Genomic DNA, 25,000 nt, shown 5'->3' on the forward strand with positions numbered 1-25,000 from the left:
TGTTTCCATGCTACTCTGGCTCTTGTTGTCCTGGTTGTCCAGGTTGATTTCATACTACTCTGACTCTGGTTGTCCTGGTTGTGCTGGTTGATTCCATGATACTCTGACTCTGATTGTCCTGGTTGTCCTGATTGTCCTGGTTGTTTCCATGCTACTCTGACTATGGTAGTCCTGGTTGTCCTGGTTGTTTCCATGCTACTCTGGCTCTTGTTGTCCTGGCAGTCCTGGTTGATTCCATGCTACTCTGACTCTGGTTGTCCTGGCTGTCCTGGTTGTTTCCATGCTACTCTGGCTCTTATTGTCCCGGTTGTCCTGGTTGTCCTGGTTGATACCATGCTACTCTGGCTCTTATTGTCCTGGTTGTCCTGGTTGATTGCATGCTACTCTGGCTCTTGTTGTCCTGGTTGTCCTGGTTGATTCCATGCTACTCTGGCTCTTATTGTCCTGGCTGTCCTGGTTGATACCATGCTACTCTGGCTCTTGTTGTCCTGGTTGTCCTGGTTGATTCCATGCTACTCTGGCTCTTATTGTCCTGACTGTCCTGGTTGTTTCCATGCTACTCTGGCTCTGGTTGTCCTGGTTGTCCTGGTTGTTTCCATGCTACGCTGGCTCTGGTTGTCCTGGTTGTCCTGGTTGATTCCATGCTACTCTGGCTCTTACTGTCCTGGCTGTCCTGGTTGTTTCCATGCTACTCTGGCTCTGGTTGTCCTGGTTGTCCTGGTTGTCCTGGTTGTTTCCATGCTACTCTGGCTCTGGTTGTGCTGGTCTCCCTGGTTGATTCCATGCTACTCTGGCTCTTGTTGTCCTGGTTGATTCCATGCTACTCTGGCTCTGGTTGTCCTGGTTGTCCTGGTTGTTTCCATGCTACTCTGGCTCTGGTTGTCCTGGTTTTCCTGGTTGCCCTGGTTTTCCATGCTACTCTGGCTCTTGTTGTCCTGGTTGTACTGGTTGATTCCATGCTACTCTGACTCTGGTTGTCCTTGTTGTCCTGGTTGTCCTGGTTGTCCTGGTTGTCCTGGTTGTCCTGGTTTTCTATGCTACTCTGGCTCTTGTTGTCCTGGTTGCCCTGGTTGTTTCCATGCTACTCTGGCTCTTGTTGTCTTGGTTGTCCTGGTTGATTCCATGCTACTCTGTCTCTGGTTGTCCTGGTTGTCCTTGTTGTCCTGGTGTGGCTGTGTTCTGCTGGTTGATTCCATGCTACTCTGTCTCTTGTTGTCCTGGTTGTCCTGGTTGATTCCATGCTACTCTGGCTCTGGTTGTCCTGGTTGTCCTTGTTGTCCTGGTTGATTCCATGCTACTCTGGCTCTTGTTGTCCTGGTGTTGCTGTGTTGTGCTGGTTGATGAGAACACGGTCTCTGTAGAACTTGACGTGACTCAAACCTTTCCGCTGCCACGCCTGCCACTCCCTCACAACAGGAACTGACCTCACAGGTGTGACCCACAACAGGAACTGACCTCACAGGTGTGACCCAAAACAGGAACTGACCTCACAGGTGTGACCCACAACAGGACATTTGCTGTGTGTGCGTTTGCATTTGTGTGTGTGAGTGTCCGTTCATCTGTGTGTGTGTGTGTGTGTGTGTGTGGGTGTGTGTGTGTGTGTGTGTGTGTGTGTGTGTGTGTGTGTGTGTGTGTGTGTGTGTGTGTGTGTGTGTGTGTGTGTGTGTTTGTGTTTGTGTGTGTGTGTGTGTGTGTGTGTGTTTATGTGTGTGTGTGTGTGTGTGTGTGTGTGCGTGCGTGCGAGTGTCCGTTCGTCTGTGTGTGTGTGTGTGTATGTGTGTGTATATGTGTGTGTTTATGTGTGTGTGTGTGTGTGCGTGCGTGCGTGTGTGCGTGTGTTTATTCCCATTTTCCTCAGGAAGTGTGCTCAGGAAGAGGGTTCAAAATATTTTTAGTGTGGAAACAGGGACACTAGGTGAAAACGCTCCAGTTCAGGGTTAGGGGACACTGGGTAAAACGCTCCAGTTCAGGGTTAGGGGACACTGGGTAAAACGCTCCAGTTCAGGGTTAGGGGACACTGGGTAAAACGCTCCAGTTCAGGGTTAGGGGACACTAGGTGAAACGGTCCAGTTCAGGGTTAGGGGACACTAGGTGAAAACGCTCCAGTTCAGGGTTAGGGGACACTAGGTGAAAACGGTCCAGTTCAGGGTTAGGGGACACTGGGTAAAAACGGTCCAGTTCAGGGTTAGGGGACACTTATATGAAGAGTCGTTCTGCCAACTGAGGAACTATCTTCCTGTTCTCTCTCTGAGATACAACCCAGAGACCCAGAGAGGAACCAGGCTATGTGGGGTGGCCAGTCCTCTTCTGGCTGTGCCGGGTGGAGATTATAAACCTAGAGAGGAACCAGGCTCTGAGGGGTGGCCAGTCCTCTTCTGGCTGTGCCGGGTGGAGATTATAACAGAACATGGCCAAGATGATAGCCTACAATAATTTAATAACATGGTCATGATTCAACATTTGGATAACATACAGATAACGTTCATATAACATTCAGATAACGTTCATATAACATTCAGATAACGTTCATATAACGTTCAGAGAACATTCAGATAACGTTCAGAGAACATTCAGATAACGTTCATATAACGTTCAGAGAACATTCAGATAACGTTCATATAAGGTTCGGAGAACATTCAGATAACGTTCATGTAACGTTCAGAGAACATTCAGATAACGTTCACATAACGTTCATATAACGCTCAGAGAACATTTGTTCTCAGGGAAATGTCGAAATGTCGGTACTGTGAGAGATCTAAGAGGTACTTGATCACAATGATAAAATAATGGACTAAAGCTGTCTTGATTAAACATTCAGATAACGTTCAGATAGCGTTCAGATAACATTCAGATAACATTCAGATAACATTCAGATAACATTTGTAGTATTGTTAAATGGTGTAAACTTTTGTTTAGGGAGTGAGAACCAACCTTCTGCCTCCCGTCCACCACTTCGACGGACGTCTCGATGTTTTCTATTTTATTAACGGTGTTCTGTGAGTCCAGGTCCTGCCAGTTCTGACAGTCTGAGACGCTGTTGCTACGCCCTTTACGGTCCCTCCGACTCCTACAAAACACAAAACACAACAACATAGTCTTTCACCACGGCCCGTAGGCACCCATTCCCCTATATAGTGCACTACTTCAGACCAGGGGAGGCACCCTATTCCCTATATATAGTGCACTACTTTAGACCAGGGGTGGCACCCAATTCCCTATATAGTACACTACTTTAGACCAGGGGTGGCACCCTATTTCCCTAGATAGTGCAATACTTTTAGGGTTGATTGATCTATCACCACATCTATATATCACCACGTCTATATATCACCACATCTATCTATCACCACGTCTATCACCATGTCTATCACCACATCTATATATCACCACATCTATATATCACCACATCTATCACCACGTCTATCTATCACCACATCTATATATCACCACGTCTATCTATCACCACATCTATCTATCACCACATCTATCTATCACCACATCTATATATCACCACGTCTATCACCACGTCTATCTATCACCACATCTATCTATCACCACATCTATATATCACCACGTCTATCTATCACCACGTCTATATATCACCACGTCTATCACCATGTCTATCACCATGTCTATATCTCACCACGTCTATCTATCACCACGTCTATCTATCACCACGTCTATATATCACCACGTCTATCTATCACCACGACTATATGTCACCACGTCTATATATCACCACGTCTATCACCACATCTATATATCAAAACGTTTATCTGTCACCACATCTATATATCACCATGTCTATATATCACCACATCTATCTATCACCACGTCTATCTATCACCACGTCTATCTATCACCACGTCTATCTATCACCACGTCTATCTATCACCACGTCTATCTATCACCACGTCTATATATCACCACATCTATATTTCACCAGGTCTATCACCACGTCTATCTATCACCACGTCTATCTATCACCACGTCTATCTATCACCACGTCTATCTATCACCAAGTCTATCTATCACCACGTCTATATATCACCACATCTATATTTCACCAGGTCTATCACCACGTCTATCTATCACCACGTCTATATATCACCACATCTATATATCACCACATCTATATATCACCACATCTATCTATCACCACGTCTATCTATCACCACATCCATATATCACCACGTCTATATATCACCACATCTATATTTCACCAGGTCTATCACCACGTCTATCTATCACCACGTCTATATATCACCACATCTATATATCACCACATCTATCTATCACCACGTCTATCTATCACCACGTCTATCTATCACCACATCTATATATCACCACATCTATATTTCACCAGGTCTATCACCACGTCTATCTATCACCACGTCTATATATCACCACATCTATATATCACCACATCTATATATCACCACATCTATCTATCACCACGTCTATCTATCACCACGTCTATCTATCACCACATCTATATATCACCACGTCTATATATCACCACATCTATATTTCACCAGGTCTATCACCACGTCTATCTATCACCACATCTATATATCACCACATCTATATATCACCACATCTATCTATCACCACGTCTATCTATCACCACGTCTATATATCACCACGTCTATCTATCACCACGTCTATCTATCACCACGTCTATCTATCACCACGTCTATCTATCACCACGTCTATATATCACCACATCTATATTTCACCAGGTCTATCACCACATCTATCTATCACCACGTCTGTCTATCACCACGTCTATATATCACCACGTCTATCACCACATCTATCACCACGTCTATATATCACCACATCTATATATCACCACATCTATATATCACCACATCGATATATCACCACGTCTATATATCACCACATCTATATTTCACCACGTCTATCACCACATCTATCACCACGTCTATCTATCACCACGTCTATCTATCACCACGTCTATATATCACCACGTCTATCTATCACCACGTCTATCTATCACCACGTCTATATATCACCACATCTATATTTCACCACGTCTATATATCACCACGTCTATCTATCACCACATCTATCTATCACCACGTCTATCTATCACCACGTCTATATATCACCACGTCTATCTATACCCACGTCTATATATCACCACGTCTATCTATCACCACATCTATATATCACCACGTCTATATATCACCACGTCTATATATCACCACGTCTATCTATCACCACGTCTATATATCACCACGTCTATCTATCACCACGTCTGTCTATCACCACGTCTATCACCACGTCTATATATCACCACATCTATATTTCACCAGGTCTATCACCACGTCTATCTATCACCATGTCTATATATCACCACGTCTATCTATCACCACGTCTATCACCACGTCTATATATCACCACATCTATATATCACCACGTCTATCTATCACCACGTCTATATATCACCACGTCTATCTATCACCACGTCTGTCTATCACCACGTCTATATATCACCACGTCTATCACCACATCTATCACCACATCTATATATCACCACGTCTATCTATCACCACGTCTATATATCACCACGTCTATATATCACCACATCTATATATCACCACGTCTATCTATCACCACGTCTATATATCACCACATCTATATATCACCACATCTATATATCACCACATCTATCTATCACCACGTCTATCTATCACCACGTCTATCTATCACCACATCTATATATCACCACGTCTATATATCACCACATCTATATTTCACAAGGTCGATCACCACGTCTATCTATCACCACGTCTATATATCACCACATCTATATATCACCACGTCTATCTATCACCACGTCTATCTATCACCACGTCTATATATCACCACATCTATATATCACCACATCTATATATCACCACATCTATCTATCACCACGTCTATCTATCACCACGTCTATCTATCACCACATCTATATATCACCACGTCTATATATCACCACATCTATATTTCACCAGGTCTATCACCACGTCTATCTATCACCACATCTATATATCACCACATCTATATATCACCACATCTATCTATCACCACGTCTATCTATCACCACGTCTATATATCACCACGTCTATCTATCACCACGTCTATCTATCACCACGTCTATCTATCACCACGTCTATCTATCACCACGTCTATATATCACCACATCTATATTTCACCAGGTCTATCACCACATCTATCTATCACCACGTCTGTCTATCACCACGTCTATATATCACCACGTCTATCACCACATCTATCACCACGTCTATATATCACCACATCTATATATCACCACATCTATATATCACCACATCGATATATCACCACGTCTATATATCACCACATCTATATTTCACCACGTCTATCACCACATCTATCACCACGTCTATCTATCACCACGTCTATCTATCACCACGTCTATATATCACCACGTCTATCTATCACCACGTCTATCTATCACCACGTCTATATATCACCACATCTATATTTCACCACGTCTATATATCACCACGTCTATCTATCACCACATCTATCTATCACCACGTCTATCTATCACCACGTCTATATATCACCACGTCTATCTATACCCACGTCTATATATCACCACGTCTATCTATCACCACATCTATATATCACCACGTCTATATATCACCACGTCTATATATCACCACGTCTATCTATCACCACGTCTATATATCACCACGTCTATCTATCACCACGTCTGTCTATCACCACGTCTATCACCACGTCTATATATCACCACATCTATATTTCACCAGGTCTATCACCACGTCTATCTATCACCATGTCTATATATCACCACGTCTATCTATCACCACGTCTATCACCACGTCTATATATCACCACATCTATATATCACCACGTCTATCTATCACCACGTCTATATATCACCACGTCTATCTATCACCACGTCTGTCTATCACCACGTCTATATATCACCACGTCTATCACCACATCTATCACCACATCTATATATCACCACGTCTATCTATCACCACGTCTATATATCACCACGTCTATATATCACCACATCTATATATCACCACGTCTATCTATCACCACGTCTATATATCACCACATCTATATTTCACCAGGTCTATCACCACGTCTATCTATCACCACGTCTATATATCACCACATCTATATATCACCACATCTATATATCACCACATCTATCTATCACCACGTCTATCTATCACCACGTCTATCTATCACCACATCTATATATCACCACGTCTATATATCACCACATCTATATTTCACAAGGTCGATCACCACGTCTATCTATCACCACGTCTATATATCACCACATCTATATATCACCACGTCTATCTATCACCACGTCTATCTATCACCACGTCTATATATCACCACGTCTATCTATCACCACGTCTATCTATCACCACGTCTATCTATCACCACGTCTATATATCACCACATCTATATTTCACCAGGTCTATCACCACATCTATCTATCACCACGTCTGTCTATCACCACGTCTATATATCACCACGTCTATCACCACATCTATCACCACGTCTATATATCACCACATCTATATATACCACATCTATATATCACCACATCTATATATCACCACGTCTATCTATCACCACGTCTATCTATCACCACATCCATATATCACCACATCTATATATCACCACATCTATCTATCACCACGTCTATCTATCACCACGTCTATCTATCACCACATCCATATATCACCACGTCTATATATCACCACATCTATATTTCACCAGGTCTATCACCACGTCTATCTATCACCACGTCTATATATCACCACATCTATATATCACCACATCTATCTATCACCACGTCTATCTATCACCACGTCTATCTATCACCACGTCTATATATCACCACATCTATATTTCACCAGGTCTATCACCACGTCTATCTATCACCACGTCTATATATCACCACATCTATATATCACCACATCTATATATCACCACATCTATCTATCACCACGTCTATCTATCACCACATCTATATATCACCACGTCTATATATCACCACATCTATATTTCACCAGGTCTATCACCACGTCTATCTATCACCACGTCTATATATCACCACATCTATATATCACCACATCTATATATCACCACATCTATCTATCACCACGTCTATCTATCACCACGTCTATATATCACCACGTCTATCTATCACCACGTCTATCTATCACCACGTCTATCTATCACCACATCTATATTTCACCAGGTCTATCACCACATCTATCTATCACCACATCTGTCTATCACCACGTCTATATATCACCACGTCTATCACCACATCTATCACCACGTCTATAATTCACCACATCTATATATCACCACATCTATATATCACCACATCTATATATCACCACATCGATATATCACCACATCTATATTTCACCACGTCTATCACCACATCTATCACCACGTCTATCTATCACCACGTCTATCTATCACCACGTCTATCTATCACCACGTCTATATATCACCACGTCTATCTATCACCACGTCTATCTATCACCACATCTATATTTCACCACGTCTATATATCACCACGTCTATCTATCACCACATCTATCTATCACCACGTCTATATATCACCACGTCTATATATCACCACGTCTATCTATCACCACGTCTATATATCACCACGTCTATCTATCACCACGTCTATATATCACCACGTCTATCTATCACCACATCTATATATCACCACATCTATATATCACCACGTCTATATATCACCACGTCTATATATCACCACGTCTATATATCACCACGTCTATCTATCACCACGTCTATATATCACCACGTCTATCTATCACCACGTCTGTCTATCACCACGTCTATCACCACGTCTATATATCACCACATCTATATTTCACCAGGTCTATCACCACGTCTATCTATCACCACGTCTATATATCACCACGTCTATCTATCACCACGTCTATCACCACGTCTATATATCACCACATCTATATATCACCACGTCTATCTATCACCACGTCTATATATCACCACGTCTATCTATCACCACGTCTGTCTATCACCACGTCTATATATCACCACGTCTATCACCACATCTATCACCACATCTATATATCACCACGTCTATCTATCACCACGTCTATATATCACCACGTCTATATATCACCACATCTATATATCACCACGTCTATCTATCACCACGTCTATATATCACCACATCTATATTTCACCAGGTCTATCACCACGTCTATCTATCACCACGTCTATATATCACCACATCTATATATCACCACATCTATCTATCACCACGTCTATCTATCACCACGTCTATCTATCACCACATCTATATATCACCACGTCTATATATCACCACATCTATATTTCACCAGGTCTATCACCACGTCTATCTATCACCACGTCTATATATCACCACATCTATATATCACCACATCTATATATCACCACATCTATCTATCACCACGTCTATCTATCACCACGTCTATATATCACCACGTCTATCTATCACCACGTCTATCTATCACCACGTCTATCTATCACCACGTCTATCTATCACCACGTCTATATATCACCACATCTATATTTCACCAGGTCTATCACCACATCTATCTATCACCACATCTGTCTATCACCACGTCTATATATCACCACGTCTATCACCACATCTATCACCACGTCTATAATTCACCACATCTATATATCACCACATCTATATATCACCACATCTATATATCACCACATCGATATATCACCACATCTATATTTCACCACGTCTATCACCACATCTATCACCACGTCTATCTATCACCACGTCTATCTATCACCACGTCTATCTATCACCACGTCTATATATCACCACGTCTATCTATCACCACGTCTATCTATCACCACATCTATATTTCACCACGTCTATATATCACCACGTCTATCTATCACCACATCTATCTATCACCACGTCTATATATCACCACGTCTATATATCACCACGTCTATCTATCACCACGTCTATATATCACCACGTCTATCTATCACCACGTCTATATATCACCACGTCTATCTATCACCACATCTATATATCACCACATCTATATATCACCACGTCTATATATCACCACGTCTATATATCACCACGTCTATCTATCACCACGTCTATATATCACCACGTCTATCTATCACCACGTCTGTCTATCACCACGTCTATCACCACGTCTATATATCACCACATCTATATTTCACCAGGTCTATCACCACGTCTATCTATCACCACGTCTATATATCACCACGTCTATCTATCACCACGTCTATCACCACGTCTATATATCACCACATCTATATATCACCACGTCTATCTATCACCACGTCTATATATCACCACGTCTATCTATCACCACGTCTGTCTATCACCACGTCTATATATCACCACGTCTATCACCACATCTATCACCACATCTATATATCACCACGTCTATCTATCACCACGTCTATATATCACCACGTCTATATATCACCACATCTATATATCACCACGTCTATCTATCACCACGTCTATATATCACCACATCTATATTTCACCAGGTCTATCACCACGTCTATCTATCACCACGTCTATATATCACCACATCTATATATCACCACATTTATCTATCACCACGTCTATCTATCACCACGTCTATCTATCACCACATCTATATATCACCACGTCTATATATCACCACATCTATATTTCACCAGGTCTATCACCACGTCTATCTATCACCACGTCTATATATCACCACGTCTATCACCACATCTATCACCACGTCTATATATCACCACATCTATATATACCACATCTATATATCACCACATCTATATATCACCACGTCTATCTATCACCACGTCTATCTATCACCACGTCTATCTATCACCACGTCTATATATCACCACGTCTATCTATCACCACGTCTATCTATCACCACGTCTATCTATCACCACGTCTATCTATCACCACGTCTATATATCACCACATCTATATTTCACCACGTCTATATATCACCACGTCTATCTATCACCACGTCTATATATGACCACGTCTATATATGACCACGTCTATATATCACCACGTCTATCTATCACCACGTCTATATATCACCACGTCTATCTATCACCACGTCTATATATCACCACGTCTATCTATCACCACATCTTTATATCACCACATCTATATATCACCACGTCTATATATCACCACGTCTATATATCACCACGTCTATCTATCACCACGTCTATATATCACCACGTCTATCTATCACCACGTCTGTCTATCACCACGTCTATCACCACGTCTATATATCACCACATCTATATTTCACCAGGTCTATCACCACGTCTATCTATCACCACGTCTATATATCACCACGTCTATCTATCACCACATCTATATATCACCACGTCTATCTATCACCACGTCTATCTATCACCACGTCTATATATCACCACGTCTATCTATCACCACGTCTGTCTATCACCACGTCTATATATCACCACGTCTATCACCACATCTATCACCACATCTATATATCACCACGTCTATCTATCACCACGTCTATATATCACCACGTCTATATATCACCACATCTATATATCACCACGTCTATCTATCACCACGTCTATATATCACCACGTCTATATATCACCACGTCTATCTATCACCACGTCTATCTATCACCACGTCTATATATAACCACATCTATATTTCACCACGTCTATCACCACGTCTATATATAACCACATCTATATCTCACCACGTCTATCTATCACCACATCTATATATCACCACGTCTATATATCACCACGTCTATCTATCACCACATCTATATATCACCACGTCTATCTATCACCACGTCTATCACCACGTCTATATATCACCACATCTATATTTCACCAGGTCTATCACCACGTCTATATATCACCACATCTATATATCACCACGTCTATCTATCACCACGTCTATATATCACCACGTCTATCTATCACCACGTCTATATATAACCACATCTATATTTCACCACGTCTATCACTACGTCTATATATAACCACATCTATATTTCACCACGTCTATCTATCACCACATCTATATATCACCACGTCTATCTATCACCACATCTATATATCACCACATGTATATATCACCACGTCTATCACCACGTCTATATATCACCACGTCTATATATCACCACGTCTATATATCACCACGTCTATATATCACCACGTCTATCTATCACCACATCTATATATCACCACGTCTATCACCACGTCTATATATCACCACATCTATATATCACCAAGTCTATCACCACGTCTATCTATCACCACATCTATATATCACCACGTCTATCTATCACAACATCTATCACCATGTCTATCTATCACCACGTCTATATATCACCACGTCTATCTATCACCACGTCTATCTATCACCATGTCTATCTATCACCACATCTATATATCACCACGTCTATCTATCACCATGTCTATATATCACCACATCTATCTATCACCATGTCTATATATCACCACGTCTATCTATCACCACACCTATATATCACCACGTCTATCTATCACCACATCTATATATCACCACGTCTATCTATCACCACATCTATATATCACCACGTCTATCTATCACCACATCTATATATCACCACGTCTATCTATCACCACATCTATATATCACCACGTCTATCACCACTTCTATCACCATGTCTATCTATCACCACTTCTATTTCAATGGGCACTGCTCACACCCCTCCTGTTGGCGGAGAGAAAGTAAAGCTTAGTGTGTGTGTGTCAGGGTCAGAGGATGTGTGTGTGTGATGCTCCCATCCATACATCCTGTTGTTAGTCCAAACATCACTCCTCTCCTCACACACACCTAGAAATACCTCTCTCTCTCTCTCTCTCTGTCTCTTTTTCTCTGCTTTCTCTCTCTCTCTCTCTCTTTCTCTGCTTTCTCTCTCTCTTTTTCTCTGCTTTCTCTCTCTCTCTCACACACACACACACACACACACACACACACACACACACACACACACACACACACACACACACACACACACACACACACACACACACACACACACACACACACACACACACACACACACACACACACACCTAGAAATACCTCTCTCTCTCTTTTTCTCTGCTTTCTCTCTCTCTCTTTTTCTCTGCTTTCTCTCTCTCTCTCTCTTTTTCTCTGCTTTCTCTCTCTCTCTCTGCTTTCTCTCTCTCTCTCTCTCACACACACACACACACACACACACACACACACACACACACACACACACACACACCTAGAAATACCTCTCTCTCTCTTTTTCTCTGCTTTCTCTCTCTCTCTTTTTCTCTGCTTTCTCTCTCTCTCTCTCTTTTTCTCTGCTTTCTCTCTCTCTCTCTGCTTTCTCTCTCTCTCTCACACACACACACACACACACACACACACACACACACACACACACACACACACACACACACACACACACACACACACACACACAGGGTTGTGTGTAATTCTTTCAGGCTGGGTCGTATGTAATTCTCTCAGTCTGGGTTGTGTGTAATTCTCTCAGTCTGGGTTGTGTGTAATTATTTCAGGCTGGGTTGTGTGTAATTCTCTCAGGTTGGGTTGTGTGTAATTCTTTCAGGCTGGGTTGTGTGTAATTCTCTCAGGCTGGGTTGTGTGTAATTCTTTCAGGCTGGGTTGTGTGTAATTCTCTCAGGCTGGGTTGTGTGTAGTTATTTCAGGCTGGGTTGTGTGTACTGTATATACAGGTGTGTTCTTACATGCGGTGGGTGCTGTTGAGGCCACAGGGGCTCCATCTCCTCCACTGCCAGGTGATGTTGGGGGCGGGACGTCCGTACCCTGTACAGGTGAGGGTCTGGCTGCTTCCACGGCGATATGGGCTAGATGGTGCCGCTATTTCCTTCTCATGGATCTGAGGGGGAACTGGGGGGGGGGGGGGTAAAGCGACGAGGAGAGGGGAGAATGGTGGGGAGGAAGGGCAATGAAGGGGAAGGTAGAGTGACGAGGAGAGGGGAGAATGGTGGGGAGGAAGGGGAGTGAAGGGGAAGGTAGAGTGACGAGGGAGACTCTAATCAATGTATCAGAATTCAAATAAATACAGCACCAGTCAAAAGTTTGGACACACCTTCTCATTCAACAGTTTTTTTCTACATTGTAGAATAATAGTGAAGACATCAAAACTATTAAATAACACAACTACACAGCTGAGAATGTGTGTTCAACTACACCGCTGAGAGTGTTGGTGATGGTTACCGTTGACGATGAGTGTGATGGTTATTGGTGATGGTTACCGTTGACGATGAGTGTGATGGTTATGGTGATGGTTACCGTTGACAATGAGTGTGATGGTTAAAGGTGATAGTTACCGTTGACAATGAGTGTGATGGTTATGGTGATGGTTACCGTTGACGATGAGTGTGATGGTTACCGTTGACGATGAGGGTGATGGTTGTGGTGATGGTTACCGTTGACAATGAGTGTGATGGTTAAAGGTGATAGTTACCATTGACGATGAGTGTGATGGTGATTCTCCTCTCCAGCAAGGCCGCGGTGTTCTTGAGGAGGACGGTGTAGTTCCCAGCATCCTCAGGGTGAACGTCTCTGATCTCTAAGTTATAGTGCTGATGGAGACGCATCCTGTTGAACTCTGGACGACGGCTGATCAACTTATCACCTTTATACCTGAGAGAACATCCAAACAAAAAGGAATACAAAGTTGAACTTTATTTCGAAAAATGTTGTAGCAAACAAGTATTATTAAATACATACACCAGAAACAGGGTACACTTTGGGACTTGTCAGATCGATATCAGCAAGGTAAAATAGCTAACTGCAGCAAAATAGCTTGCTAGCTGATTGGCTAAACACAGAATGTCAGCAACAAACCTAGTTTTGAAAAATTAATGTAGAGGGCGTCCTCACAACAAACCTAGATCTGAAAGAGGAATTTAGATGGCGTCCTAGCAACAAACCTAGATCTGAAAGTGGAATTTAGAGGGTGTCCTAGCAACAAACCTAGATCTGAAAGAGGAATTTAGAGGGTGTCCTAGCAACAAACCTAGATCTGAAAGTGGAATTTAGAGGGTGTCCTAGCAACAAACCTAGATCTGAAAGAGGAATTTAGATGGCGTCCTAGCAACAAACCTAGATCTGAAAGTGGAATTTAGAGGGTGTCCTAGCAACAAACCTAGATCTGAAAGTGGAATTTAGAGGGTGTCCTAGCAACAAACCTAGATCTGAAAGAGGAATTTAGAGGGCGTCCTAGCAACAAACCTAGATCTGAAAGTGGAATTTAGATGGCGTCCTAGCAACAAACCTAGATCTGAAAGAGGAATTTAGAGGGTGTCCTAGCAACAAACCTAGATCTGAAAGAGGAATTTAGAGGGCGTCCTAGCAACAAACCTAGATCTGAAAGTGGAATTTAGATGGCGTCCTAGCAACAAACCTAGATCTGAAAGAGGAATTAGAGAGTGTCCTAGCGACAAACCTAGTTCTGAAAGAGGAATTAGAGAGTGTCCTAGCGACAAACCTAGATCTGAAAGTGGAATTTAGAGGGCGTCCTAGCAACAAACCTAGTTCTGAAAGAGGAATTAGAGAGTGTTCTAGCGACAAACCTAGATCTGAAAGTGGAATTTAGAGGGCGTCCTAGCAACAAACCTAGTTCTGAAAGAGGAATTAGAGAGTGTCCTAGCGACAAACCTAGATCTGAAAGTGGAATTTAGAGGGCGTCCTAGCAACAAACCTAGTTCTGAAAGAGGAATTAGAGAGTGTCCTAGCGACAAACCTAGATCTGAAAGTGGAATTTAGAGGGCGTCCTAGCAACAAACCTAGTTCTGAAAGAGGAATTAGAGAGTGTCCTAGTGACAAACCTAGATCTGAAAGTGGAATTTAGAGGGCGTCCTAGCAACAAACCTAGTTCTGAAAGAGGAATTTAGAGGGCGTCCTAGCGACAAACCTAGATCTGAAAGTGGAATTTAGAGGGTGTCCTAGCAACAAAACTAGTTCTGAAAGAGGAATTTAGAGGGCGTCCTAGCGACAAACCTAGATCTGAAAGTGGAATTTAGAGGGCGTCCTAGCGACAAACCTAGATCTGAAAGTGGAATTTAGAGGGCGTCCTAGCGACAAACCTAGTTCAACATTATGAAGATTAATGTTCCATATCAGATAGTTAATGTTCCATATCAGATAGTTAATGTTCCATATAGTTAATGTTCCATATCAGATAGTTAATGTTCCAGATAGTTAATGTTCCATATAGTTAATGTTCCAGATAGTTAATGTTCCATATAGTTAATGTTCCATATCAGATAGTTAATGTTCCAGATAGTTAATGTTCCATATAGTTAATGTTCCAGATAGTTAATGTTCCATATAGTTAATGTTCCATATCATATAGTTAATGTTCCATATAGTTAATGTTCCATATAGTTAATGTTCCATATAGTTAATGTTCCATATAGTTAATGTTCCATATCAGATAGTTAATGTTCCATATCAGATAGTTAATGTTCCATATAGTTAATGTTCCATATCAGATAGTTAATGTTCCAGATAGTTAATGTTCCATATAGTTAATGTTCCAGATAGTTAATGTTCCATATAGTTAATGTTCCATATAGTTAATGTTCCATATAGTTAATGTTCCATATCAGATAGTTAATGTTCCATATAGTTAATGTTCCATATCAGATAGTTAATGTTCCATATAGTTAATGTTCCATATCAGATAGTTAATGTTCCAGATAGTTAATGTTCCATATAGTTAATGTTCCAGATAGTTAATGTTCCAGATAGTTAATGTTCCATATAGTTAATGTTCCATATCAGATAGTTAATGTTCCATATAGTTAATGTTCCATATCAGATAGTTAATGTTCCATATCAGATAGTTAATGTTCCATATAGTTAATGTTCCATATCAGATAGTTAATGTTCCATATCATATAGTTAATGTTCCATATAGTTAATGTTCCATATAGTTAATGTTCCATATCAGATAGTTAATGTTCCATATAGTTAATGTTCCATATCAGATAGTTAATGTTCCATATCAGATAGTTAATGTTCCATATAGTTAATGTTCCATATAGTTAATGTTCCATATCAGATAGTTAATGTTCCATATAGTTAATGTTCCATATCAGATAGTTAATGTTCCATATCAGATAGTTAATGTTCCATATAGTTAATGTTCCAGATAGTTAATGTTCCATATCAGATAGTTAATGTTCCATATAGTTAATGTTCCATATCATATAGTTAATGTTCCATATAGTTAATGTTCCAGATAGTTAATGTTCCATATAGTTAATGTTCCATATAGTTAATGTTCCAGATAGTTAATGTTCCATATAGTTAATGTTCCATATCAGATAGTTAATGTTCCATATCAGATAGTTAATGTTCCATATAGTTAATGTTCCATATCAGATAGTTAATGTTCCATATAGTTAATGTTCCATATCAGATAGTTAATGTTCCATATCAGATAGTTAATGTTCCATATAGTTAATGTTCCATATCAGATAGTTAATGTTCCATATAGTTAATGTTCCATATAGTTAATGTTCCATATCAGATAGTTAATGTTCCATATAGTTAATGTTCCATATCAGATAGTTAATGTTCCAGATAGTTAATGTTCCATATCAGATAGTTAATGTTCCATATAGTTAATGTTCCATATCAGATAGTTAATGTTCCATATCAGATAGTTAATGTTCCATATCAGATAGTTAATGTTCCATATCAGATAGTTAATGTTCCATATAGTTAATGTTCCATATCAGATAGTTAATGTTCCATATCAGATAGTTAATGTTCCATATAGTTAATGTTCCATATCAGATAGTTAATGTTCCATATCAGATAGTTAATGTTCCATATCAGATAGTTAATGTTCCATATCAGATAGTTAATGTTCCATATCAGATAGTTAATGTTCCATATCAGATAGTTAATGTTCCATATCAGATAGTTAATGTTCCATATAGTTAATGTTCCATATAGTTAATGTTCCATATAGTTAATGTTCCATATCAGATAGATAATGTTCCATATAGTTAATGTTCCATATAGTTAATGTTCCATATCAGATAGTTAATGTTCCATATAGTTAATGTTCCATATCAGATAGTTAATGTTCCATATAGTTAATGTTCCATATCATATAGTTAATGTTCCATATCAGATAGTTAATGTTCCAGATAGTTAATGTTCCACATCAGATAGTTAATGTTCCATATCAGATAGTTAATGTTCCATATCAGATAGTTAATGTTCCATATCAGATAGTTAATGTTCCATATAGTTAATGTTCCATATCAGATAGTTAATGTTCCATATCAGATAGTTAATGTTCCATATCAGATAGTTAATGTTCCATATCAGATAGTTAATGTTCCATATCAGATAGTTAATGTTCCATATCAGATAGTTAATGTTCCATATAGTTAATGTTCCATATCATATAGTTAATGTTCCATATCATATAGTTAATGTTCCATATCAGATAGTTAATGTTCCATATAGTTAATGTTCCATATCAGATAGTTAATGTTCCATATCAGATAGTTAATGTTCCATATCAGATAGTTAATGTTCCATATCAGATAGTTAATGTTCCATATCAGATAGTTAATGTTCCATATCAGATAGTTAATGTTCCATATAGTTAATGTTCCATATAGTTAATGTTCCATATCAGATAGTTAATGTTCCATATAGTTAATGTTCCATATCAGATAGTTAATGTTCCATATAGTTAATGTTCCATATCATATAGTTAATGTTCCATATCAGATAGTTAATGTTCCAGATAGTTAATGTTCCACATCAGATAGTTAATGTTCCATATCAGATAGTTAATGTTCCATATCAGATAGTTAATGTTCCATATCAGATAGTTAATGTTCCATATAGTTAATGTTCCATATCAGATAGTTAATGTTCCATATCAGATAGTTAATGTCCCATATCAGATAGTTAATGTTCCATATCAGATAGTTAATGTTCCATATCAGATAGTTAATGTTCCATATCAGATAGTTAATGTTCCATATAGTTAATGTTCCATATCATATAGTTAATGTTCCATATCATATAGTTAATGTTCCATATCAGATAGTTAATGTTCCATATCAGATAGTTAATGTTCCATATCAGATAGTTAATGTTCCATATCAGATAGTTAATGTTCCATATCAGATAGTTAATGTTCCATATCAGATAGTTAATGTTCCATATCAGATAGTTAATGTTCCATATAGTTAATGTTCCATATCATATAGTTAATGTTCCATATCATATAGTTAATGTTCCATATCAGATAGTTAATGTTCCAGATAGTTAATGTTCCATATCAGATAGTTAATGTTCCATATCAGATAGTTAATGTTCCATATCAGATAGTTAATGTTCCATATCATATAGTTAATGTTCCATATAGTTAATGTTCCATATCATATAGTTAATGTTCCATATAGTTAATGTTCCATATCAGATAGTTAATGTTCCAGATAGTTAATGTTCCATATCAGATAGTTAATGTTCCATATCATATAGTTAATGTTCCATATCAGATAGTTAATGTTCCATATCATATAGTTAATGTTCCATATCAGATAGTTAATGTTCCATATCATATAGTTAATGTTCCATATAGTTAATGTTCCATATCATATAGTTAATGTTCCATATAGTTAATGTTCCATATCATATAGTTAATGTTCCATATAGTTAATGTTCCATATCATATAGTTAATGTTCCATATAGTTAATGTTCCATATCAGATAGTTAATGTTCCATATCATATAGTTAATGTTCCAGATAGTTAATGTTCCATATCAGATAGTTAATGTTCCAGATAGTTAATGTTCCATATCATATAGTTAATGTTCCATATCAGATAGTTAATGTTCCAGATAGTTAATGTTCCATATCATATAGTTAATGTTCCATATCATATAGTTAATGTTCCATATCAGATAGTTAATGTTCCATATCAGATAGTTAATGTTCCATATCAGATAGTTAATGTTCCAGATAGTTAATGTTCCATATCAGATAGTTAATGTTCCATATAGTTAATGTTCCATATCATATAGTTAATGTTCCATATCATATAGTTAATGTTCCATATAGTTAATGTTCCATATCATATAGTTAATGTTCCATATAGTTAATGTTCCATATAGTTAATGTTCCATATCATATAGTTAATGTTCCATATCATATAGTTAATGTTCCATATAGTTAATGTTCCATATAGTTAATGTTCCATATCATATAGTTAATGTTCCATATCAGATAGTTAATGTTCCATATAGTTAATGTTCCATATCAGATAGTTAATGTTCCATATCAGATAGTTAATGTTCCATATCATATAGTTAATGTTCCATATCAGATAGTTAATGTTCCAGATAGTTAATGTTCCATATCAGATAGTTAATGTTCCATATAGTTAATGTTCCATATCATATAGTTAATGTTCCATATCAGATAGTTAATGTTCCATATCAGATAGTTAATGTTCCATATCAGATAGTTAATGTTCCATATCATATAGTTAATGTTCCATATCAGATAGTTAATGTTCCAGATAGTTAATGTTCCATATCAGATAGTTAATGTTCCAGATAGTTAATGTTCCATATCAGATAGTTAATGTTCCATATAGTTAATGTTCCATATCATATAGTTAATGTTCCATATCAGATAGTTAATGTTCCAGATAGTTAATGTTCCATATCAGATAGTTAATGTTCCATATAGTTAATGTTCCATATCATATAGTTAATGTTCCATATCATATAGTTAATGTTCCATATCAGATAGTTAATGTTCCATATCATATAGTTAATGTTCCATATAGTTAATGTTCCATATCAGATAGTTAATGTTCCAGATAGTTAATGTTCCATATCATATAGTTAATGTTCCATATAGTTAATGTTCCATATCAGATAGTTAATGTTCCATATCATATAGTTAATGTTCCATATAGTTAATGTTCCATATCAGATAGTTAATGTTCCATATAGTTAATGTTCCATATCAGATAGTTAATGTTCCATATCAGATAGTTAATGTTCCAGATAGTTAATGTTCCACATCAGATAGTTAATGTTCCATATCAGATAGTTAATGTTCCATATCAGATAGTTAATGTTCCATATCAGATAGTTAATGTTCCATATCAGATAGTTAATGTTCCATATAGTTAATGTTCCATATCAGATAGTTAATGTTCCAGATAGTTAATGTTCCATATCAGATAGTTAATGTTCCATATAGTTAATGTTCCATATAGTTAATGTTCCATATAGTTAATGTTCCATATAGTTAATGTTCCATATCAGATAGTTAATGTTCCAGATAGTTAATGTTCCATATCAGATAGTTAATGTTCCATATCAGATAGTTAATGTTCCAGATAGTTAATGTTCCATATCAGATAGTTAATGTTCCATATCATATAGTTAATGTTCCATATAGTTAATGTTCCATATCAGATAGTTAATGTTCCAGATAGTTAATGTTCCATATCAGATAGTTAATGTTCCATATCAGATAGTTAATGTTCCATATAGTTAATGTTCCAGATAGTTAATGTTCCATATAGTTAATGTTCCATATAGTTAATGTTCCATATCAGATAGTTAATGTTCCATATCAGATAGTTAATGTTCCATATAGTTAATGTTCCATATCAGATAGTTAATGTTCCATATAGTTAATGTTCCATATCAGATAGTTAATGTTCCAGATAGTTAATGTTCCATATCATATAGTTAATGTTCCATATAGTTAATGTTCCATATCAGATAGTTAATGTTCCATATCAGATAGTTAATGTTCCAGATAGTTAATGTTCCATATCAGATAGTTAATGTTCCAGATAGTTAATGTTCCATATCAGATAGTTAATGTTCCATATAGTTAATGTTCCATATCAGATAGTTAATGTTCCATATAGTTAATGTTCCATATAGTTAATGTTCCATATAGTTAATGTTCCATATCAGATAGTTAATGTTCCAGATAGTTAATGTTCCATATCAGATAGTTAATGTTCCATATAGTTAATGTTCCATATAGTTAATGTTCCATATAGTTAATGTTCCATATAGTTAATGTTCCATATCAGATAGTTAATGTTCCAGATAGTTAATGTTCCATATCAGATAGTTAATGTTCCAGATAGTTAATGTTCCATATCAGATAGTTAATGTTCCATATAGTTAATGTTCCATATCATATAGTTAATGTTCCATATCAGATAGTTAATGTTCCAGATAGTTAATGTTCCATATCAGATAGTTAATGTTCCATATAGTTAATGTTCCATATCATATAGTTAATGTTCCATATCATATAGTTAATGTTCCATATCAGATAGTTAATGTTCCATATCATATAGTTAATGTTCCATATAGTTAATGTTCCATATCAGATAGTTAATGTTCCAGATAGTTAATGTTCCATATCATATAGTTAATGTTCCATATAGTTAATGTTCCATATCAGATAGTTAATGTTCCATATCATATAGTTAATGTTCCATATAGTTAATGTTCCATATCAGATAGTTAATGTTCCATATAGTTAATGTTCCATATCAGATAGTTAATGTTCCATATCAGATAGTTAATGTTCCAGATAGTTAATGTTCCACATCAGATAGTTAATGTTCCATATCAGATAGTTAATGTTCCATATCAGATAGTTAATGTTCCATATCAGATAGTTAATGTTCCATATCAGATAGTTAATGTTCCATATAGTTAATGTTCCATATCAGATAGTTAATGTTCCAGATAGTTAATGTTCCATATCAGATAGTTAATGTTCCATATAGTTAATGTTCCATATAGTTAATGTTCCATATAGTTAATGTTCCATATAGTTAATGTTCCATATCAGATAGTTAATGTTCCAGATAGTTAATGTTCCATATCAGATAGTTAATGTTCCATATCAGATAGTTAATGTTCCAGATAGTTAATGTTCCATATCAGATAGTTAATGTTCCATATCATATAGTTAATGTTCCATATAGTTAATGTTCCATATCAGATAGTTAATGTTCCAGATAGTTAATGTTCCATATCAGATAGTTAATGTTCCATATCAGATAGTTAATGTTCCATATAGTTAATGTTCCAGATAGTTAATGTTCCATATAGTTAATGTTCCATATAGTTAATGTTCCATATCAGATAGTTAATGTTCCATATCAGATAGTTAATGTTCCATATAGTTAATGTTCCATATCAGATAGTTAATGTTCCATATAGTTAATGTTCCATATCAGATAGTTAATGTTCCAGATAGTTAATGTTCCATATCATATAGTTAATGTTCCATATAGTTAATGTTCCATATCAGATAGTTAATGTTCCATATCAGATAGTTAATGTTCCAGATAGTTAATGTTCCATATCAGATAGTTAATGTTCCAGATAGTTAATGTTCCATATCAGATAGTTAATGTTCCATATAGTTAATGTTCCATATCAGATAGTTAATGTTCCATATAGTTAATGTTCCATATAGTTAATGTTCCATATAGTTAATGTTCCATATCAGATAGTTAATGTTCCAGATAGTTAATGTTCCATATCAGATAGTTAATGTTCCATATAGTTAATGTTCCATATAGTTAATGTTCCATATAGTTAATGTTCCATATAGTTAATGTTCCATATCAGATAGTTAATGTTCCAGATAGTTAATGTTCCATATCAGATAGTTAATGTTCCATATCAGATAGTTAATGTTCCATATAGTTAATGTTCCAGATAGTTAATGTTCCATATAGTTAATGTTCCATATAGTTAATGTTCCATATAGTTAATGTTCCATATCAGATAGTTAATGTTCCATATAGTTAATGTTCCATATCAGATAGTTAATGTTCCATATCAGATAGTTAATGTTCCATATCAGATAGTTAATGTTCCATATCATATAGTTAATGTTCCATATCAGATAGTTAATGTTCCAGATAGTTAATGTTCCATATCAGATAGTTAATGTTCCATATCAGATAGTTAATGTTCCATATCAGATAGTTAATGTTCCAGATAGTTAATGTTCCATATCAGATAGTTAATGTTCCATATCAGATAGTTAATGTTCCATATCAGATAGTTAATGTTCCAGATAGTTAATGTTCCATATCAGATAGTTAATGTTCCATATCAGATAGTTAATGTTCCATATCAGATAGTTAATGTTCCAGATAGTTAATGTTCCATATCAGATAGTTAATGTTCCAGATAGTTAATGTTCCATATAGTTAATGTTCCATATCAGATAGTTAATGTTCCATATCAGATAGTTAATGTTCCATATCAGATAGTTAATGTTCCAGATAGTTAATGTTCCATATCAGATAGTTAATGTTCCATATCAGATAGTTAATGTTCCATATCAGATAGTTAATGTTCCATATCAGATAGTTAATGTTCCATATCATATAGTTAATGTTCCATATAGTTAATGTTCCATGGCAGATAGTTAATGTTCCATATCAGATAGTTAATGTTCCATATAGTTAATGTTCCATATAGTTAATGTTCCATATAGTTAATGTTCCATATAGTTAATGTTCCATGGCAGATAGTTAATGTTCCATATCAGATAGTTAATGTTCCATATAGTTAATGTTCCATATAGTTAATGTTCCATATCATATAGTTAATGTTCCAGATAGTTAATGTTCCATATAGTTAATGTTCCATATAGTTAATGTTCCATATAGTTAATGTTCCATATCAGATAGTTAATGTTCCATATAGTTAATGTTCCATATCAGATAGTTAATG

The 25,000-nt window shown here is 37.1% G+C and overlaps 1 protein-coding gene across 2 annotated transcripts in view; it reads right to left on the minus strand.

Annotated features, from left to right (window-relative positions):
• Positions 1–25,000, minus strand: part of flt4 (fms related receptor tyrosine kinase 4) — a 200,076-nt gene that overhangs the window by 54,442 nt on the left and 120,634 nt on the right. For both annotated transcript variants that reach the window (XM_090221227.1, XM_090221226.1), the window contains exons 9-11: positions 14,670–14,848; positions 13,927–14,089; positions 2,932–3,067 (exon numbers count right to left, since the gene is read on the minus strand). In XM_090221227.1, coding sequence (XP_090077353.1) covers positions 2,932–3,067; positions 13,927–14,089; positions 14,670–14,848 — 478 coding nt within the window. The remainder of the gene's footprint in view (positions 1–2,931; positions 3,068–13,926; positions 14,090–14,669; positions 14,849–25,000) is intronic.

The sequence above is a fragment of the Oncorhynchus mykiss genome, chromosome 25 (assembly GCF_057628025.1).
Source record: "Oncorhynchus mykiss isolate SJ-2025 chromosome 25, ASM5762802v1, whole genome shotgun sequence".
Lineage (NCBI taxonomy): Eukaryota > Metazoa > Chordata > Actinopteri > Salmoniformes > Salmonidae > Oncorhynchus > Oncorhynchus mykiss.